The sequence below is a fragment of the Pundamilia nyererei genome, unplaced genomic scaffold, assembly GCF_000239375.1.
Source record: "Pundamilia nyererei isolate P.nyererei 1_Seehausen unplaced genomic scaffold, PunNye1.0 scaffold00034, whole genome shotgun sequence".
Lineage (NCBI taxonomy): Eukaryota > Metazoa > Chordata > Actinopteri > Cichliformes > Cichlidae > Pundamilia > Pundamilia nyererei.
Window position 1 is genome coordinate 3,097,379 of NW_005187435.1, and position 25,448 is coordinate 3,122,826.

At 38.7% G+C, this 25,448-nt stretch overlaps 2 protein-coding genes across 10 annotated transcripts in view; both read right to left on the reverse strand.

The window, feature by feature from the left end:
* mybphb (myosin binding protein Hb) overlaps positions 1–4,400 on the reverse strand; it is a 13,540-nt gene extending 9,140 nt beyond the window's left edge. The window contains exons 1-4 of the mRNA XM_005729766.2: positions 4,138–4,400; positions 3,175–3,237; positions 2,869–3,003; positions 2,075–2,242 (exon numbers count right to left, since the gene is read on the reverse strand). Coding sequence (XP_005729823.1) covers positions 2,075–2,242; positions 2,869–3,003; positions 3,175–3,237; positions 4,138–4,330 — 559 coding nt within the window. The 5' untranslated portion in view covers positions 4,331–4,400. The remainder of the gene's footprint in view (positions 1–2,074; positions 2,243–2,868; positions 3,004–3,174; positions 3,238–4,137) is intronic.
* A 3,396-nt stretch (positions 4,401–7,796) lies between these two features.
* The window catches only part of nav1b (neuron navigator 1b), a 67,808-nt gene continuing 50,156 nt past the window's right edge, over positions 7,797–25,448 (reverse strand). For 2 of the 9 annotated variants that reach the window (XM_013910010.1, XM_013910012.1), the window contains 26 exons: positions 23,439–24,198; positions 21,404–21,814; positions 20,681–20,722; positions 20,435–20,595; positions 19,768–19,941; positions 19,139–19,191; positions 18,742–18,765; positions 18,142–18,219; positions 17,335–17,346; positions 16,325–16,408; positions 15,779–15,890; positions 15,563–15,684; positions 15,012–15,020; positions 14,350–14,528; positions 13,989–14,145; positions 13,578–13,776; positions 12,972–13,069; positions 12,777–12,872; positions 11,248–11,416; positions 9,749–9,984; positions 9,468–9,619; positions 9,311–9,382; positions 8,757–8,953; positions 8,537–8,655; positions 8,124–8,321; positions 7,797–8,023 (listed from right to left, as the gene is read on the reverse strand). In XM_013910010.1, the coding sequence (XP_013765464.1) occupies positions 7,940–8,023; positions 8,124–8,321; positions 8,537–8,655; positions 8,757–8,953; positions 9,311–9,382; positions 9,468–9,619; positions 9,749–9,984; positions 11,248–11,416; positions 12,777–12,872; positions 12,972–13,069; positions 13,578–13,776; positions 13,989–14,145; positions 14,350–14,528; positions 15,012–15,020; positions 15,563–15,684; positions 15,779–15,890; positions 16,325–16,408; positions 17,335–17,346; positions 18,142–18,219; positions 18,742–18,765; positions 19,139–19,191; positions 19,768–19,941; positions 20,435–20,595; positions 20,681–20,722; positions 21,404–21,814; positions 23,439–24,198 (3,998 nt within the window). In that variant the 3' untranslated portion in view covers positions 7,797–7,939. The remainder of the gene's footprint in view (positions 8,024–8,123; positions 8,322–8,536; positions 8,656–8,756; positions 8,954–9,310; positions 9,383–9,467; positions 9,620–9,748; positions 9,985–11,247; positions 11,417–12,776; positions 12,873–12,971; positions 13,070–13,577; positions 13,777–13,988; positions 14,146–14,349; positions 14,529–15,011; positions 15,021–15,562; positions 15,685–15,778; positions 15,891–16,324; positions 16,409–17,334; positions 17,347–18,141; positions 18,220–18,741; positions 18,766–19,138; positions 19,192–19,767; positions 19,942–20,434; positions 20,596–20,680; positions 20,723–21,403; positions 21,815–23,438; positions 24,199–25,448) is intronic. The other 7 variants (XM_013910005.1, XM_013910011.1, XM_013910004.1 and 4 more) reach the window with 6 other exon arrangements.

Genomic DNA, 25,448 nt, shown 5'->3' on the forward strand with positions numbered 1-25,448 from the left:
TCATGTGATTCAGTTTGTTTTGAAAAGTCTCAACAGGATCTTGAGTAAGTAAGTGAGGGAGCGATTAGGAGTTATAGAGAGTCTTTCGATCTATTTAGTGCATTACAACATAGGAGAGTACTTAAGCAAAATAGTATTTGAATGTACAGGCATGTAAATTCATATATATGCATCTTTATTAATATGGCATACACATGAAGTTGCATATGAAAGAAACTGAGACCTATGAACATGTAATTTTACAAACATTACGTTTGTATATTTTCATGCCAAAATCAATATAAATCTAATTAACATAAAGTTGATATGAATGCCTTAATTGTTGCTTTATTTATTATCGTATTCACAAAAATTGATCTACACTTGTTGTTTAGTTCCTTGCTGTGTAGTCTCTTTTGTGCGATGTAACTGAAAGCTGACAATCAGTGAATGAAAAACAGAAATGTTTCAGATGGTTAAACACTTGGAAGTGTCCTGCTGTAGCTTGTTTGTAAAAGTGATTTGCAGAGAAGCAACACCTGCTGAGTGCAGCCCAGCAACATTTGTCAGGTCTCTAAATAAAGCAGGCGTACTTTAGTCAGTATATCGCTTCTCATGACGCATGATTTGGAGATTCGGTTACCCCCACTCACATCAGAATCCATTAAAATCGCAGATGAGATAAGCAGACACTCATCTGGACACTCCTAAAAGCAAATGATGAGTAAACATTAAATGGGATGTAAACTGTTAACTGTATAAAAAAAAATCAAAAAGAGGGTAAGCTAAGGTATTAGAAAGTATACACTGCATGTTAGGTGTCTTATCACTTCATGTGGAGAGGATTAACCTTAATAAAGATTTGTGCTGTAAAGTCCATGGCATGTTTCAAGATAAACAGTGAATCTCCAGCGGTGTCATGAGATTTAGGTGTCATCTGAGAGGTTAGAAGGATACCATCCACCCCCTCTCTACTCTGAGTCAGGACACGCTGGAATTTCCCATCCACCCCCTCTCTGCTCTTAACCCTTCCCTAAATGCTTGCAGTCAGATCACTTGACACCATCGATCTTAGAGAAGGGAGCCTGACATTCCCCTCAGCGTGAATCCTGGCAGGGATCACGAAGCAATGCCAAACCCTCCATAGAAAAGTCTGTGTTAACAGCACAGACATCCCAGTTATTTTCTAAAGCTTTGTGGTAATTTTGTAGGAAACCATTCATAAGTTGATTCTATATGGAGGCCACCCGCTATGGTGAACACGATGGTTAATGTGACTACTGAAAGACTGCCAGTTCAGCTGGGATCAAGTTGCCTTCCCTCCCTGTTTGACTCTCCATTACACATAACGATGATTTGTGAGGGGACCCAGAGTCATGCAGCTCCTCCTTATAAAGCCCTCAGGGTCCAATCATCTTTCACAGCAATTCAGCTCAGATACATATACTGTCTATGATTAACACCGTAAGGTGTGCAGCAACAGTAAAACCGTCCACTTATCAAGTGTGTAATTATCACACTGTTGCCAGCTGGGTCGGGTTTTCAACTTAAAGTGGAAACAAGAGAGAACACCACAGTTTTAAAATGCAACATTGCAGGCATGTGCCAACAGGACATGGACAGCTGAGAGGAAAAACATTGCTGAGCTTCTTAGCTTTGACTCCTGCACTTTGCAACTCCCCTTTCTCGTGATAAACTTTAGGCTATATCTGTTTCAGATGGTACGCACTGTCCTCTTAAAACACTAAATTTAATCATTTAGCACCTGGGAGAAAGTTTAATTTCATATATATGATGTAGAACGTCTGTTTATCTAGTGGATTTCTTAAACAGCACTGATGTAAAAATTGGGAAATAAGAGTAGAGAATGGCCTGATTTTGGAATGATTTTTTACAGCTTTTATGGTTGATTAATTGTAAAACAATTAGTTTATGGTATTAAATACATAAATAGTATGGACAATATATTAAATAGTATTGTTAATTCAGGATTTAGTACCCTTTAGTTTATCTTGTAAATAATTGGTTTTCCAAGAGGTAAAATTCCCTTATAGAAAATGTTCAGATTATGTTCTCTATTGGAAACACTTCTTACCAGCGACCTCCTTCACCAACACAGGCTCAGGGAGGCTAACGGGAGGACTGCGGCCACCTTCGTTCACAGCAACCACTCGGATCTTCAGGCGGTCACCAGTGGTTTGGTTCTTGATAACAAAGCGGGAAGACTTCTGCAGTTCTTCATTAACTGCTTTCCAATCCTCAGCTGGATGAGAAAAATTACACACAATGATGAATGAGTTTAAAAAGCTGTTGTTTTTCAAAGGAAGAGTTTTCCCAATATGCAAAATGTAGAAAGAGTGAGTTTGATTTTGAATGAATTTATACAAATTATCAGGCACTAAGAAAAATGTAGGACAGTGAGCACTCCTTTTTCTGCAGCGTTCATATTCATTAAATTTCTGTGTGGGTCTGCTAAATCAAGCCCGCACTGTATTGCTGCTGACATTAGCTTAGTGCTGTAAGTCTAAATGCAGAACGTCCAGCAAGACTGCAGCGGCTCCTGAAATGCCTCTTTCCTTGTAGGGAGAAGTTAGGTAGCTCGTGATATAACTCTGCGACTGACACTTCAGGAACAGCTGCTGCTGATGTGCCTGACACACTTTAAAACAGAAAAGAATAAGAATTTCCTGACTATATTTTGAAAAAATAAAAATGAAAAACTATGATGCAATTAAAGATGCACGTTGTGAAACCCTAAAAACTGCAGCTGAAAAAGTAATTCAAAGGTCAGCTGACATTTCTGTCAGGGTATATAAATACCACTATCTGACCCCTTTCGTGGACATGCTGCTATATGATGCACGTGGTTCAGAGAAGAGCAGGGCTTACTTCCATCCTTGCAGACTTCAATGGTGTACCCATCTAGACCTGAAGCCCCAATGTTCTCTGGCTGGCTCCAAATGATAGTGACCGAAGTATCGTTCTTATCCTCAACAAAGAGATCCACAGGAGCGCTTGTGGGCTCTGCAGATGCCACATAAAATACAATTATTACATGAATGAATTTTAAAGACAAAGCTTATAGTATGTTGGAATACATTTTCCTATTTTAATGTTGTAATAAGCACAAAGCAAATGACAAAAAACAATGAAATAGGTTTTTAAATAAAGTTTTCACTTTCAAGAAAAGGTTACCTTTGGGTGGTGGGGGCGTAGGTGGTTTAGGCTCTTCTGGTGCAGGTGCCTCAGCAGCTTCAGCTGATGTTAAACAGGCATTTGTATTATTGTTGGCAGCATATAATGAGCAGAGCGACAGCATCAAATATAATCCAGCTATGCATCTCACAGCTCTCTGTCCCCTTTGCTGGGAATTCAAAGGATTAACAATGCTATCACATGGAGAATTTCCATCCAGTTAGTCTCAAATGACAAAATCATCTCAGTTGTTAAGGAGAGAGAGGAGTGAAGAGGAACATGTTTTCTATTTTTGCAGGTTGGATTAACACCAGCAGAGACTGCTGCTGGTGCAGCCTCCTGTATCGCTGCACTCAAAGTAGTTATTATTAAGTGTTATATATTATCAACTAATGCATTGAGGAAGGTGGAACATGTTTTGAGACTAAGCACTGCAGAAAGTTTTATCAACAAGTCACTTAGAGTAGTTGCTAAAGCACTAATGAACAAGTGAAGTCCTTTAATTTACCATCATCAGTGGAGGCAGCTGGCAATTCCTCAAAAGCAGGAGTGTCAGCTGATATTAAGGGTTAGTGCACTCATTTTTATGGTAGAAGACATCACTGAGTGTGCATTTCCAGCATGGAGTTAAACGATTCAAATAAAAAATGAACACATACTCCTCTGTGTGACTGTGAGTCAAGTCAAACATGCACTGTCAACATACATTCCCACAACAAACGTTTCATAATGCACTGTGACTTTTAGGATTATCTGCTTGTAAAACATGCAACATGCAAGTTAGCGTCATTATGTTTCTGCAGAAGGGCAAAAGTAAGCATTTGAACAGTTCACACTGACCCCTCAGAAGTGCACGTGTCTAAAAAGTTACCATTGGATCAATTAAAGAGTTACCGACTTATCAAAAGTTCAGCCATCGAGAAAAATGGGCCGTTTGAGACACTGCTGTGCACGGGTAATTACCAGGTGGCGCAGCCTCTCCCTCGGCAGCAGGGGCCTCTCCCTCGGTTGGGGCAGGCGCAGCTTCAGCCGGGGGGGCCTCCACGGGAGCGGGCTCCGGGGCGGGTTCAGGAGCCGGCTCTGGAGCCTTTGCCTCCTCTTTCTTGGCTGGTTCTTTCTTAGCCGCCTTCTTGATTGGGGCAGGCTTGGACGGCATGTTGGAGGTGGCAGCTAATTCCCAACTCGTTTAAGTCCTTCGAACTGTATCCAGTGCCATCATTCCTGCGGGGGTGGCAGGCTTATATATGGCTCGGCACTTTCAGACGCCGCCCCCTAATAATGTATTACATGTAATGGATACCGACACCATGTATGACTCAGACCCCACTCAATTTGTCCCAGTCTGTACACTCACTGTACATACTGTATATTATTAACTGCTTTACTAATTTAAAAAAAAGCCTTTTTAAATCAATTTGATATGATGATGAACTCTATTACTTAATGGTTACTGCAATTCCTAGTAACAGGTCACTCATGTCAACTTGAACAAGAAGCAACAGAATAAATATAACATGTATTTTATTAATTTCAACAAACAGTGATAAGTGGATGAAAGCCTTCAGAAGCATGCCTTATCCATGTATTGGACCCAACTTTGAAGAAATATATCTTTCTCTCACAGATTTAGTTTTTCCTCCTCAGTGATTGTTGCCGCATCCAGAATGCTGACATATTTACAGACTTTACAATGATGCTCTGTACAAAATAGAGAAATTAACTTTTACAAAGGATTCTTTAGAAAAAAAAAAGAAATATCAAATATCTGAGTATTAAAAAAGAAAACATTATCATCTATTATCAATGATTTTCCTAAACAATGCATTAATGTTAACATTTTTTCATCACACAGCAAGTTTACATGCATTTACAACACTTAGAAACCCTTGACATTTGCACATTAGTGACACTGCATACAGCGTAACATTGTTTTCTTAATCTTAGTCCACAACAAGCTTTGCGAAAATATGACTATTCAGCAACATGTATTGGCCTAAGATGTCAGATTGTTTTTTTTTTTACTTGTTTTAATGCAGACTAACTGCGAACTATTTCCACCTCATCTTTTGATTTTTTAACCTTCCTTGAGGGGACTGTTGTGATTTGATAAACTGGAACTGAATTGCTTTTTATTTCGTTTTTTATTGTCATTTGACGATTTACAAGTCCAGCTGCATTACTTTAGTTGCCATTCATAAGGACAAAACACATCGGCTAAACTTATGAACCCTGTCTTCAATGTATCACCAAACAAATCCTCTTCTCTTTAAGGCTCTATCTCCAGCTGACACTTATCATGTGGTGCAGTTTGGTCCGAATTAAGAACTCAAAGCCCGACCATATGAAAACACAGCGTTTGTTTGTGAATTTCATCATTGCTGATTGCCAACACCAGTAGAAGTTGCTGCATAGTCCCAGTACACCAGTAAGCAAACACAAATCACAGCTACCACAGAACAACAGGCACAATAACCAGTGAATGAGAAGCTGGAGTTGATGGCTTTAGTTAACCTGCAAAACAGATCAGAGAGGGGCTTGTAACACAGTCTGATACCTCACATATTTACAGTAATCAAAGTCAGCATGATGTCAGGGTAAGAGTCCCAGACAATTGACATTGTTTTTGCTCTTTGATGTCTTTTCTTCATTCATTTTTTAGTTTGCTTGTGACCAGTAAGAGCTGCAGATTAGCTTGAAAATTTAAAACCAGCCTTATACAAACAGTGCAATAAAGCAAATAAGCATGAAGCATCTCAGACATAAGTTTTTAGACTTTCTTATTGAGCTGTCTTTAAGTGGTCCAACATTCATTTACAGGTTTTACTTCAGGTGAAGTTTAGTCTGAGCACCAAAATGTTGGGGATAAAGAATTATTTCAACACCACTTGCACAACAATCTGTCATTTACTCCATAGGGGGCGTGTTTACACACATCTACACCAAATTCTTCATAAAGCATTTTAAATCTTTTTAACTCTTGCCTTGGAATAAGCATTCTCTACTACTTGATTCTGCATCATGTGCCCAAAATCCTCTCAAACATAAATACTGCAGGACATCAACTCGGGTATATACCGTATAAGATCTCACATGACTTCAGCCACTACAGAATGTCTTTAATAACATCTCCTATGAACTGTCACACATTTTCTTCCAAATATATTTCATATTTCTTTTGCGGTTGACAGAAATTACAGACAACTTTTTGCTAACCTACCCAGAACATCTACACAGCTTTTATCCAACACTAAAACAGTTTGGGACATTTTTAAGGAGCACCATGAGTACCGTACCTAAATGAAATTAAACATGAGTGGGGAGAAAATGTTCTTTTTGTTTGTGAAGCGTGTAAAAAATGAAACGGAAACAGGCAGCTCTAAAGCCACCCTGCTCAGACATTAATAAAAGTGTTTAGCAGTAGAACTTTGATAAGGCTTACTTTAAAAGCACCTCCTACATGACTGTTATACGGCTGCTGTATAGGTATTTTCTATACATTCATAGTTGAACTTAAAACCCTAACTTGACAGTCAATATGCATGATTAAAGTACAGTATTTGGTTCAGTATATTCGATATTTGCACCAACTAATGTAGATAAAGTAACTGCAATGCAATCTGACTGTATTTACAGAATATACACAGTAACTAGTCTGAATGTTTGGGGAAAGACTTGAAAGAGATGTGCCTTTTCCTACATAAATGTTCTAGAGAAACAATCTTGAATTGGATTTAAATAACATTTACTCGTTATGTCTTCATTAGAGGTTGTTTGTTAAGTTATATCATCCCTGTGTAGTAAGTATCTAATACCTGATACATATGGCGACATTGGTGGCACTACTTAAGTAGCGACTAAAACAAAATTAAGTGTGCAGCGACAAAGTGATGAACTTACATCACTGATAAATAAGTTCTGTTTTATGCAAAAGAGTATGACAGCAGATTTAACTCATAAACTATGAAGAAGATGGGAAAAAGTAAAAATATATTTTGAAAATTCTGCTTGGAGTGTTCAGACTTTTTTTTTTTGCTGTGAAACGTAACCATGATGAACTGTAATATATAATATAGAAAGCTGAAGAAACAGCTTAGGATGTGGCTGTCTTAGGATGTTATTGATAAAAGCACCAGTATATTCTGCTTAAGTTGAGGTGACATTGATGTCTTTGTCTTAAGGCATATCATAAGTTTCACCTGCTCGGGCTGTAGAGTTCAGGATTGCATATATGTAAGATTTGGCCTTCAAAGACTGATACAGTAGATATGTGCCAAAGAACCTTGCAAGAAAGACTGGTATCTGTGATGCTGTCATACTCTTTTCCAATGGCTCTTTTTGACAAACACTTCAAGGTGCCCTTGAGCATAAAACAGGATTGACCGTGTGTTTTGTTGCAGAAGTCCCCTGAAGCTGAAGTGCTGAGCTGATGGACTTCTTAACAATCCACTAGCACCAATCTAAAAGTACTGAGGGCTACCATACTGGTAAAGATATCTGATTTATGTGAAGTGATTCTTAAATATATAATTAAGTAAGAGAACATAGCTTTTCATTTAACAGTTTTTTGAAAATACTGAATGGGTTAAATGATTTGGATTTAATAAGTCATATTTTCAAACTTCTCCTGCAGGAATGATGGTTTTTAATAGCCCCACAACCATTTCTGAGGGTCCATTTGTTCCTGAATATGCACTGCATACACTGCAGTACAGTAAGCAAAAACAAAAAAATTGGAGAGCTAAGTGTTTAGGTGTGAGCTTTGTATTCAAAGTTTAGGCAGGCTAGGGTCTTCTTTGTCTGGTGATTCAATGAAATTGGCAGCCTCTTGAAGTTTCAAAAGCATTGCCATCTATAAAAAAACAAAAGAGAGATTTGGGAAATTAGAACTTCTCTGGTTTGCAGATCAGTTTAAGAAATAATAGAAAGTATTGGGACACTGTCTCTATTACCAGAGGATCATTTTCCATGGAGCTGGGCGGAGTCTCTTTGTGAGGCCTCTCCTCACTTGGCTGGCAGGGGCTGCTGGAGCCGATGCTGGGAGGAGGTAGGTGGAACAATTTTGCCTGGTCCTGCTGGGCAGATGGCCAAGGCAGGGTGCCCCTCACCCACTCCACTGGGTCCTCCCATACTGCCTTTTGGCCATGGACCTGAGGAGTCACAACATAGCACCAAAGTAAAATTAGACTACAGCATTTCCTGTGAAAGGAAATACAATGGTGCTTTCAGAGAATAATCAAACTGCAAATTAATCTTGACCAAGTTTTATTTCAACAAGAATTACTTATTTTATTTGCTGTTATGGCTGCCCTAATCAATAAAAGCTGATTAAAAGTTTTCACTTTAAATGATTAAAGTGGTTCACCTTGATGCCATCCTTGGCCCCTTCTTGCAGGTATGGTATGATAGAGTGGTTCCAAAGATCAATGAACCATGATCGAAACTCATCCACTGTGACTGGACAGGATAAGAAAAAGCAAGGGCCTAAAGAGAAAAAAGCAGAAAGAAGAGTGAGAATGCAGCAACAACTATCACATCGAAACTAAACCTGTTTCTTCATTCCTAAAGTCTCAAGTGCTTCATACCTATGAGGAAATCCGATGTGCTGTGCTTCTCTAGGAAGGTGTGCAAATGATACCACAGTTTGGGAACCCAGTCTAACACCCTGATTAGATCCTCATTGGTCAAGTTCCTCTCATCTTCGGACTCCATCAACTTCCTGTGCAAGTATCGCACAAGGAAGCCATTGGCTGGCTCCACATTATTGGAGAAGGTCACCATCCTGAGACAATGAGAAGCATTGCATGTCACAACGCTAGACTTAATAGTTTGTTAACAACATATTTCATTATTTAAGAAGGTTTACCTTTAAGCTACACCAACATTAGATCCATTGTAGTTTATAGTTAATGTTAAAATGATAGAAATGAGCTATTCTTTATAAACTACTATTAATGTTAATATTTATAAAGACGTCTTTTTATTTAGGTCTTTTGGCTTTTAGAAGCCTATCATTATCCTCTTACTTATAGTACTGGGACAGCATTATTGAATGAAGCATGCAAAAATTCTTCAACCAGCATTAATAGTTTCAACAGGTTATTGCTATATATTAGTTACATAGTCATTTATAACCAACCTGAAGCTGAGATGCAGGCCATGGTTTGCGATCATCTTCACTGGCTGATTGCTTGTTCCAACAATGTAAGGGCTAAACAATATTGCACAGTTAAGGCCACATTCAGCACCTACACAACTATGGTTTATCAAGTTGTATTCATGGAGACGAAGTTTACCATTTGTGATATTTGCAGGTTAGAGCACCATTGACAAGTTCACTGATGGAAGCAGGATCATGAATATCATCCAGGATAACCACCAATGGTATTTCCGTTGCGCTTTCCCGGTCTATTTGATTCGCTAAATTAGAAAGATAAAGCTGCAGATCCTACAAAGAAAGAGACAGAGATTGCAATACAAAATGATAAAAGTAAAATCATACAGGTGCAGACTGGACAAACTCAGTCTGTGGAAGAAGAATTGTGGGCATCTTTAAGGGCACATCAGTTTCTGTTACCTTGCATGACTGGCGGTGCATGTTAAAAGTGACCACAATGCCATCTGTGACTTCGCGAGCACTGCGGTCCACCAGGTACTCAGCCAGCCGGGAAGCGAGGTACGTCTTCCCAGTGCCACTCGGCCCAGACAAGATCAGACGACGATGTTTGAGTAGAAGACTTATGTAGTGCTGCATCATGGGTTTGGGAATGAGAGTTTCAAATACCAGGCTGTCCACACACTTCTCCTTCAAACCTGAGCATAGTGAAGGAAAGAAAGAATGACTTGCATGATCAACTGCTCTAATAAACAAAGTTGATGACTATCTGCTAATTACATTGGATGTATCAGCGATGGTGATAAAGTGCAGTTTGATACATAATATTTAAATGCTTGATTGGAATTCTGTTAATATCTATACCAGAAAAAATACACATTGCAAACTGGACTGGCTTCAGTCAGAAGATGTTGTGAAAACAGATTTATATTACTTTGCATGTCCTTCATAATCAGCACAGAGCTCAAGCATTTCACTCTAAAAATAGTTCTGCATCAAGTGTAGGAAGTCTTTGCACCCCCATCCCCCAGCCTGCAGAAGTGCAATCTTCCTTAACATCTATGGGGCCCATGTGTCTGACGCTGGTCGACCAGCTGGGCCTGACTGCCCTGAGATCATGTTACTCAGAGCCCTGTCTGGGCTGCCGCTGCTTTCCCAGCTCTCCGAGCACTTGGCTCCTCGCATTCCTGCATGCGAAGGTGGAGCGGGGTCAACCACCAAACCAGAACCATGACTGTTCCCACCAATCATCACTCTGGTTTAGAATCACTGATGGGCTCAACATGTGTGCAACTCAACAAAACAAAACAGTGCCAAAGGGTAAATGCTTATACCTCAAATATATAATCCTAGTGATAACGCTAAGTGAGCCTCTGACAGCAGGTCACGTTGTTGTTTACATCTATATCTGTTTAGACATGACCTTTGACCTTCTAGATATAAATCACATAATTTTATTGTATTGATATTTGTTGAACTTTGTTATAATATACATAGGAATGCATTTGAATTCTTGCATCAAGGCCAAAAATCATTTTTGTGGGGTAAAACAAACAAACACTTTTGACCATTAAATTCTAATTAGTTCTTCCTAAAATATAATTCAGTGTTTGAATCGGACAGACATATGGATAACATGAAGTGTAGTGTTTCAGGTCACAACTGTCAAAAATAATTATTTTAATAAAATAGCGTTTGGGGAGAAATAATGACCTCATCAGCTGCTTTGACTGAGGATCAGAACAGTGCAGTTCATTGGTTTTGACCACAAATGATTGTAGAGAAGTCGCCTTAAGCTAAAAAAAAAAGCCTCATACAAAAATCATTGTGAATTAGGAAATTTGAATGTTGAATTCCAAACTTTACATTTCAATACTAATCTGAATGAATTTACTTCTAATTCTGTGAATAAAACATCTTAAATTTAGTAGCACTTTAGAAGTTATACATTTTCAGCAAACCTTTCAGTGCCACTGTGATGCTACTGGGGCCTCGTGACATGCAGCGAGAGGGTTGTGTCTCAGGAGCTTCTCCTCCCAGCACTCTCTTAATGTGGCCCATACTGTAACTGTAGATGGAATCTGTAGACAGTCCCAGACTGGAGGTGGGGTCCACCTTGGCTATATATACCTGGAAGAAAAAGTAAAGAAAAGCAGAACTGAGTAAAACTAAGTAAAGAAAACTCCTTAAAAGAAGAAAAAGAAAAATATGTACAGTATAACAAAAAAATAGTTTTAGAGCTATTCCTCCACACAACACATTTGGTTTTATTACCACCACACAAATAAAATGAATGATCTTTCAAGCCCATTACCCTCATAACAAAATCAGAAAGTTATTTTAAGTTTACAGATGCAGCTCAAAAACTAGAATTATGAAAAAGTTTGTAATTTCCATTTAGTCTATCATATATTAAATTTTCAATATTCGTTTTGATAGTTAAACCCTAAAGTTCCTTCCATAAAAAAAATAACTCAAAATATTCGAATATTTCAATTTAAATTTAAGTAAAGTACTATTAAAATGGTATGAATACTGTGTACCTGTCAGTTCAGTATATGCAATCACAATCATGCAGAAGACTACCGACTTGACAGTTGTCCAGACGATGATCACTGACATTTCCCACAAGGAGAGTAACCTAGCGAAAGTTATTGCTAAAAGGTTGACTGTCTTCAGAGGCTGTACTGAAGCATACTAATGGAAAGTTGACTGGAAGGGAAAAGGGTGATAGGAAAAGGTGTGCCACCATCAAGGATGTCCTCAGTCTTGAGAGGACTGTTAAAAAAGTCAATTCAAGAACTTGGAAGAGATTCACAAGGAGTGAAGTGAGGTTAGTTTAAGATACAGATATCTTCAGCAAAGTGCTACAACTACAGCTGGACCTGACTGTTGCTCAATGGTACAAAGTCTCATTTTTTTAGATGACTGTAAACTTTACATTTCAAAGATTTACTGTCTACTGTTTACATTTTAAAAATCAAGTCCCAAGAGACTGCAGGAAGAGTAGAGAGGTAGAGAATCCAAGAAGTTTGAAGTCCAGTTCGAAATTTCCACAGTCTATAATGATTAGGGGTGCCATATCATCTGCTGGTTTTAATGGTGGTTGCTGGTCCATGATGAGGATACTACAGATGTTGAACATTTCTCTACTATAAACTCTTTTTGATTGATCTTGGGAAAATCATAATAACTTAAGACACTGGATTTCTAATTTTAATGAGCTCTAAGCCAGAGTCATCAAAATTAAAAGAGAAATGGCTTTAAATATTTCACTTTATGTGAATGTAGAAGATATGAGTTTTTGAATTAAATACCATTTTCAGAAGCACTGGTATGTATGTTTTCTGTCTTACTTTACACCTCTGAACAGTGCTCCTGATGCTCCTCTTGATGCTAAAGTTAATGTGACAGCTGAATTGTAATTGTAAGCATGCTTCAAATTTGCATTCAGCTTTTTAACAGGTTGCAGTGAGTGAGGATTTCTCACCTTAAAAGCCTGACTGACAGCTGAGTCAAGCATCACCCAATCCATCCTGCCATTCACTCTGACAGTGCCGACAAAGAAATCCTGCTGTTTAACCTCCTGTTGACACAAAGTGAAGTTAATAGGTGATTCACAGGTGACAGAGGCAATTTAAGAGGAAAGGAAGGATTTAGAAAAAGCAAATTTACGAAAACATACATCTTTAAAGACACGTAGATCCGCAACACAAACCACGACCCTGACACGATGGTCATCTCTCTGTGAGGAAAGGCTGAGAGAATCTGCAGTGTGGATGTCTGATAAGCAGTAAATCAAAGAGTGTATAAACAGAAAAAAGAAAGCTAATGAGGCACAAGTTGAAAGTTGAAAACAAGCAGTGTTAATTTTGCATTATATTCTGTATCTACTGAACTGTAATTTTAAAAGATCATATTTTATAGACTTCAGAACAAAAGCATGGATTTTTACATCACCATGTACTAAATGACCAAGGATACAAGTAATGGATTTTGACTTCCTTGACACTGTAACTTTAATTTTTATTGTTATCAGACATTTAATCTCTGGGCATATAGATTCTAAATAATGGCATGAGGCAATTATAGGGATTCTAGAAAATCCAATGATTTCAGTGATACTGAATTACATTAAATTATTTTTTCTTCAAATAAATTCGGTTGAGAAGTTCTTTTTATCATTCAGATAAACATGCTTATTTTCACTGTTCTGTTTTTTTACCCAGTTATCTGACTCATTGTTGCATTCTTACTCCTATAAATATAAATGTCAAAGACTGAGGTGTACCTGAGCTGCTCCCCTCACTCAGCCCTCTGCTGTAGCTTTTAGGCACGTGCATGGCTACTGACTGTCGGGGTGATGAGCTTCCCAGAGCAGTGAGACCTGAGGACTGGGAAACAGAGCTGGAGGGTCCAGGAGATGGACAGGGAGACAAAGTACCTGTCTTCAGATGGTCGTTCTCAGCCTTCAGGTTTTCGATTGTCCTCTATTTAAAAATAAATAAATAAATAAAAAATTACCGATCACTGCACTGTTTACCAATTGCAAAATACAAAACACTAAAGGGTAAGATTTTTACAAAAGCAAATCAACTGGTCTAGACAAAAATCTTCATAAAATAAACATCCGGCTGGAAAATGAAATGCACTTTGAGGCCAACCTTTTTATGAAACAAACAAAAGACAAAATTATATATACCTGCATGTTGTTCATGGCCTCCTGCAGGTGCTCCAGCTGATGGGCTGAACTCAGAGCCTCGAGGCGGATGTCTGTCAGTTTACGCTCCTTCTCCCACAGTTCTGTGCGCAGGTCTGTTACAACCTTATCATCACCTGCCTCACTCCCTTCAGAGAGTCTGGTGACAATGAAATTATGGGAAAATTATCATTATGGTACTGTAGCAGGGATCAGAGGAATGACAGGAAAATAACAATTTTACAGAGTTCTGTGATATTCTGTTTTCACATCTACGAAAAGTTTGTATTTATTTATATTGTGATTCAATTCCTTATTTGATATGCATATAAATAGAACAATGATAAAGATCCTTGTATGGTACCTTGAAGATGATGCTGAGGCTGAGGATTTCATTGACACCGGAGGGTTATCTCCATCATGGTGGATTTTGGGGGAGGAAGGTGCTGAGGATTCTGGGGTGGCAATTTCTTCAATGTCAGCATATGGCCCAGTTGGCTTTGAGCCCTTCTTACTAAAAGCCTTGTTGAATGAGCTGCGTAACTGTTGGGAGAATACATGAAATTGAGATGTAATAAATAACAAGCCTGGGAAAAAAACAAGAATAAAAGCAAAAGACAGCTGAAAAGAAATTCTTAAAAAGTGATTGTGATGACCTGAGAGTTCACAGAATGTGGCTTTTTTTTAAACAAAAAGTAGGCAAATATAAATTTCCAAACAAAAAAAAGTTGGTGAAATGTTAGATTTACAGCAAACTAGTTTAATAAAACTCATTTAGTATGTTGGGGTTTTCAGTTTCTGAAAATTGTAACAGCAGTTTGAAGTCCACAAGACAATAAATGTAATAATAAACATTTAATAATAAAGCATGATTAAATCATACAGTAATTGTGTATGTTTGAAAAACAGACAAACAAAAAAAGGGATGACAGAACATTTCCCAGCATTTAGGAAGTATGATTCAAAGCACATGCAGGCTGGAGTGGAAAAGGTTTGAGTTTTATTTATTGTAGCAACATCACTCACCTCAAAGACCTAAAATAAAAAAGCGGGGCAGCATGAGGGAGAGACCAGAGTCATATTTAATACGAAAGATGGAACAGGACAGGAGGCGAATCACACACACACAAGCAGGAGCGTAAAGTAGGACAACAACTGACTTTTTCAGTCTGAACACACAAGACACAACAAGAAAAGGAAGCAAGACATGTTCATTCATTTAAAATATTCATCCATTTAACCATTGAGCTGTATTGTTATAATCACAATTAAAAGCAATTATAATTCTATAGCTCCACAATACATTTCAGATGTTATATGTAAGACAAAAAGAACAAAACGACCCAGTTTTATCAACACAGTCACTGAATGTGGTCAGTCTGATCAATTTGGAATCACTAAATTGATACCAATATTGTTACTTTCATCTCGTTTCCTGATGATTTGTATGAAACGATGAAATGTATTTGTTTTTCCTGCCATATATTCTCCTGCACAGACGCCATACAGGATGGTACATTAAGACTCCTGGTGAACTTCTTAGGCACAAATTTAGTCAGTGACCAGTGTTTCCTCACCCAGCTCTTCTTCTTCTTCTTCTTGGCCTCCTGCTCCTTGAGGCTGCCCATGCTCGAGTGGCTGGTGGTGCTGGTAAGACTGGAGAGGCTTTCTGAGGAGTTCTGGCGGTTGATCTGCAGCTCTGAATACCCAAAAGAAAATAGAAGAGTTGAACAAGGAGACAGAAGTATATGACAGTCAAAATCCTACTGTATATCATAAAGCGCAGTCTGTACCTTTGGGTGTGACATCAGGATTACTGAGGGCCCCCTGAATGATTTCCTGGGCTTCAGTATTTTTGGCCTTCAGAATGTCAATGGTGTCCTTCAATTCAGTAAGCTCAGAGTCCTTAAGGAAACATCAGTATGTAGTCATGTTAGTTAATGGGTTAGTAACTGAGCCAAAAATTTTCTGTACCGACGACTGTGGAATGCCTCTTAGCTTTCACTAAGGATGTCAGGTTGTGTTGAGTGACAACATCGAAATCCTATCATGACTCGCATCTCATTTTCATGACAACTATGCAACTTGGTCTCTTTTTCACTCACAAAACTAACCTAATGAGCAGAGTGCATAGTTTATGATTAACATCACTGGAATTTATTTGCTGATTATGTAGTAATTTCTGTCTGCTTTTAGCTGTCATGTAAGAGATTGTTTATGGCGTGTTTCTAGTGTTACCTACTTTTCTCATCAAATTTCCTCATGTAAATAAATGGAGACTGGCACAGACTTCGCTACCGTTATAGTATTCAATCATCGATGTAATATCGCCAAAATACCTTTTGATCTGAGGAGACAGACAGTGTCTGCAGGCGTGCTGTCATCAGGGCCAGACTTTGTTCAAATGCTGCGACCAGATTAGCCTATGAGAGAAAGACACAGAGTTAAAAGGCTACAAAGAGAGAGCGTGTGTCTGTGTGTGAAGGATGGTGAGGCAGCAGACAGGTATGAGTCACCAGCTGAAACAAATCGATTTGCAGCCTCACACACTCACACCACGTCAAACAAATAGCTTTCTTCATCTGCTGGGAGAGGATAGAAGGGATGGAAGAGTCAACAGCTGCGGATGATGTCAGAGATAAAAAAGGACATTATGGTAATGGTGGTAATGTTCAAGGGGATGTTGCACTATGGGACAAAGGTTGTTAACCTCAAAAGCCATGGATAACAAAATCACATTTAATTAGTTAACAGGTACATGTGAGTTTTTCTTTGTTTTACAATAAATAGTTTCTACAAGCATCTTTTTGCAGACTTATTTTTTCAGTTGTTTTAGAATATCTTCCATGTCCAAAAGTCCACTTGTTACTACCCTCTGGTATACATTTAGAGCTACCTAAAATACATTTTTTGTCTCATACTGCTTGACTCATTATTAGGTTTGCTGCTGACCTCCTCAGAAGCTTTTAAAGCTATCCTAACCACCTAAGTAAAGAGCAGTCAGCTACTGAATTGTCACTAAGAGCAGCAGACCTTCAGCAAACCTAATATGTTACACTACCGGAAAGACGTTCCAGTAAAACTCATGTCAGCCACAAAACTAAAACCTAAAAGTAAAAAATAAGTCAAAGTTAAACTATACAAAGAGACGCCTCAGAAAACGGTGCTGCAACATTTTTTTAGATCAGCTGTTTTATATTAAATAATGAATGCAACTGTTAGTCATAACTCTATTTAAAATGAAAATTAGCATTCAAATCGGAAGGCTTACGCCACACCACAACACAAGACCACCATGTCAGATGTCACAAGAGAGTGAGACAGGGTGCTCTGAAAGTAACTAACAAACCTGGCCTAGCTGCTACACACAGCATCCAGAGGTACAGGACAGTGGGAGGCAGGCAGAGGGCAGCAGTGAGTCCAGCAGTCAATGCAGCCCAGGTTGTAAAAAAGAGGGATAATGGTGTTAGGAGAGCGAAAACCTCTTACAAAAACATACGGACAGACCAACAAACACACTTAGTTCCCCATACATACATCAAAACATCCAGATTAGTCAACAGCAAAGCCTGTTAGTGCATGTGCAAAAGAAGAAGGTTGTCTACTGCATCAGAAACTGCAGATTAAAGGGTCACAAGCTGTACAATGAGATAATTAAAAGTAGCTGGGATGGGAAAGCTGGTAGAAACAAAGTTACAAGCGAGTAGCCGGGTGTAGGGTTACATGATTTTGTTTAAGAGGATACAGATTTTAATAAATGCGGGGGGAAAGTAGTTATAGAGAGAGAACACGTAATTCGGCCTAAGTGCAATTAGAGGGGTAAATCTTAGGTTCTGTGTCCAGCATGCTGTTTAAGTAGATGCCAGGGTTACAGTTAGACTACATTAAAGTTAACTAATGTAGTTTTTTTTTTTATTTTCTTAGATTAGCAAAGATTTACACACCCAGATAAGCCTCACAAAACTGCGGGTACACCTGCTTTTAGTTGGTTATGGGACAAAAGTTCAATGACTTAAATCAAGTGGAATTTACATTTGTGGTTGAGCACTTTGAGAGAATACCTGTTATGTAGCCAAGTTATTATCAGATTAACTTTGGAAAACAGACAGAAAACGAGGGTGGAGAGATACAGGAGGTAGGGGTAAGGCTTACGTACATTGGCAGAAAGCTGCACGGTTAAGTTGGCAACCTTTTCCTGGGAGGATTCCAGCTCCCGTCTCAACTTGCGGATTTGCTGTAGACAAATAGTAAATCAAGTTTGAACAGTATGACCACAGCACCATACACAATACCTCAGACATAAAACCAGAGCTGATGAAGATGTTAACACAAACTTTGATAATGATAATGCAGTAATGGAATGTGTTAAATGCATAGCTTTGTTTGGTTAAATCAAAGACTGTATAAACAATGTAACATGAAGGTTAATGCTCCACCACAGCAATCAAAATAATCCAGAAATATACTCTAAACCAACAGAAATTGGATGAAAGTCTCTTTTCAACTTATTTCTCATGCACTCAGAATTTAATGAGAACTGGCTGTCTTTATGAAATGTTAGAATGTATTGTTAAAGAACACAAAATATTAAAGATAAAACTAAATGAACTGAGTTATGAGCTTCTGAGATATAATCTCAGACTTTCTGAAGCACCAGTGACACCATCTGATGACAGAACCCATTTCAACAGGAAATGACAGACGGCGAGTACAAATGCAAAATGGGATCTGAAGATGTATGGCATGTTTGCCTTACCTCCCCTTGTATCCTCTCCTCATTCTTAAGAAAGCATGGCGAAAGTAAGAGGGATAGTGTAGAGGATTCAGTTCACGGGCAGTCATTAAAACTAGTCATCAAAACAAATATAACTCAGAATAGTTATCACTACCCCGATACCAGCTCATGAAGAGGCTTAGGAATCAGCTGGACAGTTTCATAAATGCATACAAGAACTTTCCCATGTCAAACCAGTTGATAACTTGTAGTTATGGAAGCTGGTCTCCTAATGAGAAATTCACCCTTATCCTACACAGGAAATACTTTTAAAAAACAGCCTCCTGGATGATTTGTAGACATAAAGAGGAAGTAAAATGCTACAAGATTAAAAGTAAAACATTTCCTATGCTACAAAAAAGAGACTGTAAATACTCACTGAGGAATGGTTGGATGAAGCATTAGATGCCAAAGACAGCACAGAGCCATGCACTGAAAACACAAGGTAGAGTTGTAAGCTTAATATTAAAATTTAGTTTCACAGAAGGCAGCTTTAATTTGCAAAGTAACAAAGAAATGTTGAAATAATCATAGACCAAAATGATAAATAAATGACTAAAGAATCTAGAAATTAAATATTTTTTAATATACCAAAGGCTCCCTCAAATCCTATTCAATATTCTATAACATTATAAAACATTATGTGACTTAGCTGACTTCATACAGTTAAAAATAAAGCATATCCTGTTTAAAATTCATTCAGATTTCTGTAATTAAAAAAATACTTAAATGTGTAAAAACAAACCAATTCATTAAGAAACTGAAGTTAGGGGTATTCTAATGTTGGACTCTGTATTAAAATGTCTGTAAATTATCAAAGAGTTGTAGCAGGATTAAAATGTTGCTGTTTTGTATATATTTTCACCACAGATTATGCCCTTAAACGAGTCTAACATTCTGCTTAGATTGCAGATAGACAGATTGTGTGCAGTATGAGTAGACAGCTTTGTTTCATTTGAGGTCATATTGGAAAGCTCCCCTGCAGGGAAGTGAGTCAAACAGACTCACCATCCTCTCCTGGTTCACGGAAAGACCCAGACCGCATCATGCTTTTTGGACGGTCAACCAGGGACATACTGCTGCCCAGAGGGGAGGATCCATAGAGATCGCAGGCAGAATCACTTGGGGGGCCTATGCTGTTGGACCGCGATATCCTTGGGGTGCCATTGGAAATTGGGGCAACTATCATAACAGATAGTTGGTATGGTTCAGTGCTCCACACAGATACATATATGCATACAAAACAGTCCTACACCTTGGTACAGTATAGCACTCTCATTCTGATGACTAAGTGTAAGGCAACACTGACACAACAGCAATATATATAGCCTCACTCGACCCCTGTTGCATTCATCTCCAGCATATTTTGAACCTAAACTCAAGTTTAAGTAGTTGTTCATATGGCATAATTCAATTCAGATTTTCAAAAAAATCTATTTTAAAACATCTGGCCAATACTTTTTCCACTCACAATACAGAATGCATTACTGACAACTTGTGCAAACCCTGCTCAACTGTAAAAGTTTTTCTCTCAGCACGAGCTCCATAGCCCTGTCCTCTCAAAGCTCAACAAAAAGAAGCATCGCTAATCAAAGATTAGCCCTTAATGTTAAAGCTCAAAAAGTGAGGGCTTTTAAAACTTGTTAGCCAGCCAAAATGGAACACATAAACTCACCCACATTGGTGAGAGGAATCTTATTGGATAATGGGTGCAGGGTGCGGGTAGGAGAAGGCCACTGAGGGGGACTATCACTCTCTGTCATGCTGACTATGTTGTGGGAGTGCCGTCTTCCTGGCTTACTTTCTTCACTCTCTGATAGGTTTGAGCCATAGCGTCTGCAAAAGAAAGGTTATTTACTTGAAGATGCAGCATAGTGCATGATTTTAAATAGACAATTTGACAATAAGTGTTTTGACATACTCTAAGCCTTTCTTTGGCAAGGTATTCCGATCTGTTTGCAAGCTGTAAAGAAAAGAATAAAAGCACAATTTTCAGAAAACATGGCCTGGGTCTGCCTAAACATACATCCCTTTGGCAGGAAAGTATCTGGACTATCTCCATCTCAATAAAGAGAAATTTTGTGATAGATGCAGCTCTTCATCTTCAAAATGAGACCGTGGACTCTCCTTTCCCAGAAAAAGGCACATATAATATGAGTGAAATGTGTGTCAGCTGCCCAGAAATGTATAGCCAAACCATCACACAGAAACTTCATCTTAGCTGGGCTTTATCCTTTAGTGCTCGTAGGATAAATGCAAAGTCTTGTGATTGTTCTAATGAAAAGACATGTGGACATTTTTATAACTGAATTCTTGTGCAATGAGCATTTCTTGTATTGCCAATTGAATTAGGAATCCCTGAATGATAGCAAAATGAAAAATAAAAGAGTTTTTTGGTCCAAGGTTTTGCTTCAATTTTTTGAGGGTTTGTTTTTTAAACTTTGATGCTTTTTCAAATTAGTTGCAGAAGTATTAAGCATTTTTTTCTCCTCTAAGGAGACAAAACCAATTGTCTGTTCAGAGTTACTCTTTAGCAGAAACTCTCTAACAACATACACTGATGACATTAAAACTGCATAACCCCTTTTTCCCCCCAAACATATCAGTTTTGACACAGTTTACATTACATATTTCAGACACTTGCCTGTCTGAGAGGGTGAGGGACGTCCTACTCCCAGCCCCCCAGGTTCCTGTACTCCTCTCTTCTTTATCACGGGTGTTTGTTGTAACAAACCTTGCACTTGCAGGCACACTCATCTGGAGGGGCAGGGACTCCAAGCTGCGGTGCATGCCTGACAGTTTGGGGTAGAGTATCGGCGATCCACTCAGGCTTTCACTTGCGTAAGGGCTGGGTGAATCAATATGAAGGACTGGCGCTGGGCTAGGGGTTAGGCGGGTGGCCGTGTGGGAACTAGCCAAGTCTTGGAGCTTGGAGTATGGGGGCACTTTGGGTGGAAGGTCCTGTATTGTCACACAGGAGTCAAGACTGTTTGAGTTGACCTTGTCCAGGTGAGCCAAGCTAGGAGGACGACCTAGAGACTTAGTGTTCAGCATCCTAGGATTGAAGCATGAAAGACATGATGATGAAAAAGGAAACTGAACGTTTTAAAACCTGTTAAGTATTGAATGCAGTTTATTTTAAAGCCTTTTGCCCAAATATTTTTTTTTAAAAATTCAATGTTGCCTTTTTTTTTCCTAGCTCTATTCACTCCCCCTTCCATGTGCTTGTCCTGCTAGACCTCAGTGCATATTTTGATACTACTGACCATAAACATTTTATTACAGCAATTAGAGCATGCTGTAGGTATTAAAGGTAGTGGGATGAAGTGGTTTGAATTGTATCTACCTAACAGACTCCAATTTGTTCATGTAAATAGAGAGTTTTATTCACAAACTAAGGCTAATTATGGACTTAGCATACATTTTCACTACTATGCAGACGGCACACAACTTTATCTATCCATGAACCCAGATAACACACACACCAATTAGTTAAACTGCAGGAATGTCTTAAAGACATAAATTCAGATAAAACTGAGGTTATTGTACTTGGCCCTAAAAGTCTTAGAAATCTGATTTCTAGCCAGATGCTTACTCTAGATGCCATTACCCTGGCCTCCAGTAACACTGTGAGGAATCTCTGAGTCATTTTTGACCAGGATATGTCCTTCGATGCACATATTAAACTAATATTTAGGACTGTTTTCTTCCACTTGCGTAATATCTCTAATATTAGAAACATTCTTTCACAGAGTGATGCTGAAAAACTAGTTCATGCATTTATTACTTCGAGGCTGGACTACTCCAATTAGTTATTATCAGGATGTTGAAAAAAATCCCTGTAAAGCCTTCAGCAGATCCAAAATGCTGCAGTAAGAATACTGACAGGGACTAGAAAGAGAGAGCAGATTTCTCCTGTATTGGCTTCCCTTCATTGGCTCCCTGTTAAATCCAGAATTGAATTCAAAATCCTGCTCCTCACATACAAGGTCTTGAATAATCAGCTCCCATCTTATCTTAATGACTTTGTAGTACCATATCACCCTATTAGAGCACTTCACTCTCAGAGTGCAGGCTTACTTGTTCCTAGAGTATTTAAAAGTAGAATGGGAGGCAGAGTATTCAGCCTTCGGGCCCCTCTTCTGTGGAACCAGCTTACAGTTTGGGTTGGCGCGACAGACACCCTTCTCTACTTTTAAGATTAGATTTGAAATTTTCCTTTTTGATAAAGCATATTGTTAGAGCTGGACCAGGTGACACTGAAGCCCCCCTTAGTTACCCTGCAATAGTTGTAGGCTGCTGGGGGATTCCCTTGATGCACTGAGTATTTCTTCTTCAGTCACCTTTTTCGCTCATGTGTTTATACACCTCTCTGCATTGAATTATTCGTTATTATTAATCGTTGGCTCTCTTCTACTGCATGTCTCTGTATGGTTCTGCTGGAGGTTTCTTCCTGTGAAAAGGGAGTTTCACCTTCCACTGTCACCACAGTTCTTGCTCACTGGGTGTTATATGATTGTTGGGGTTTTCTCTGTTTTCTTTGTATTTCTGTAGGGTCTTTACCTTACGGTATAAAGTGCATTGAAGCATCTGTTGTTGCGATTTGCCACTATATAAATAAAACTGAATTGAACTCAAATGAAAATAAAAACCCTCAGAACATCAATAAAATGACAAACCTTGGTATGGTGGGTGATGACAGTTCGGGGTATTTGCTGCTGCTAGTTCGTCTCAGGCCATGGAGTTTCACGGAAGACTCTCCTGTTGATTCGGATGGTGCGTGTTCTCCTTTTAGCGAAGCACAGTCGATGTCTGCAACCACAGCCTTAGCTTTGGCCCTTTCCTTTTCTTTCTCTCGGTCTGTCTGGTTTACTGGGCCAGTACTTGTTCGATTAGATATTTTAATGCTGGAGCTACTTGGTTCTTTAACCCTGGGGCCTGAAGAAGTTATGGGTACAGGTTTCAAGGACAGCAGACTAGAGTCAATTGTACTGCTGACAGGGCGAGTTGTGGGGCGCCCAATCACACTAAGTGTGCTTGATTTGGCCGGTCGGGGCAGGCTGCGGTACTGAATGCTGTTTCGGGCGTTTGGCCCCAGGAAGCTCTGCTCACTGCTGGCATCAAAACTGTTCTTTCTACCCGAGGGTATTCCTCCTCCTACAGGTTTCACAGGGATGCCAGATGACTTGGGGGTTTTTCCCACAGTAGCAGAGCCACTAGAGATGGTGGCACCCCCTGCTGTCATGACGGTTGCTGTACCAGTTGCTGTTGGTGGTCTCTTGTAGCCAAAGGAGGTTCCAGCAGTGGGTTTAACTAGACCTGAAGGGGGCTTGCGGTGCTCTCCATGATGATCTCTGCCAGCATCTGAACGGGAACGCTGCAGACCAGCAGTTCTGATGGAAATCTTGGATTTGTCCAGTGGCTTCTCACTTTTTGGTGCTAGTTAGACAGACAGAAAGAAAAAACCATATTACATTGACATTAAAAACTTAAATAACTTAAATACTTATAAAAGCAGCGAATTTGGGGGAATGTGATTAGTTCTATTTGTCTTTCAGCCACAGTGACCATAGCCTTCCTCTTAATATAATCACACCCTGTCAGAAGAAAGTATTCAAATAAATAAATGGGTGGTTATTTGTTGAGGGATATTTATGGGCTAGCAAACCACATGAGAGTAGAAATGCATGCCATTTTTGCTATTACTGATGAGATAAAACAAAACACATCTGTCTGCACTAAAAGAACCTTTATGTGTTCCTTGATGTTTAGAGTGACTCACAAAAAAACTTTTATTTAAAACGACGGAAAGTAAAGTTTTAACAATATTTTAAAGCCTATAGTAGTGAATTAACCAACTAAATTTATTTGTTCATTTAAGACAAATGGAAGTAAATCATTTTTAAGAGGGTATATTGGACAAAAAAAGAGTCAAACCCCGATATTTTTTTCTACTTACTTTTTTTTTTTTTTTTAAACTTTAGCTACTTTAGCATTAAAGTAGCTAAAGTTCAGGTTACAGTACATTCATGAAAGCAGATAGAAAAACAGCTAACTTATGGAGTCATTGTCAAATATAGTATACGGTTTAAAATACAACAGCCAAGAGAACTTTTTTCCACCTTCAACCTGCAGCCAAATTACACAGAACTGGATATAATTTTAACGACTTACTATTTTTAAAGCTAAAATTAGGTTGAGGAAATTAAAATGAAAAGCAGGCCAGCCAAATGTTCTTACTGGAACTCAAATCTAAGCTATTATTTAATCATGGCTTGTTTTGTTAGGGATTAGAGGACATTTAAAAAGCTGCTGCAGATGGAAGGCAGTGCCTCTACAGACATGTAGAGTAACACACTTTGCTTTAAGATAATAGAAGGTCTGGAACTGAAACTGCAATACTTTCTTTATTTAAGTGAAATGAATTTAAACGTATGTATGAATCATAGCCTTGCTTACATTTAGGAGTAAACTTCTGTATTTATTTTGTTACCAAACTCACATCAACTGTTCTATAAACTGCTATGGACTGCTGGACTCCACATAAAAGTGAGATAATAGACTGTATAAGTGTTAAAGCTATAAACATTTAAGAACATTGGCCACACACCAAGTTACTACATGAGACGAGCAGAAGAAATAATGGTTAGGGATAAAATGCACGCGGATGCAAGGTAAAAAAAAAAGTT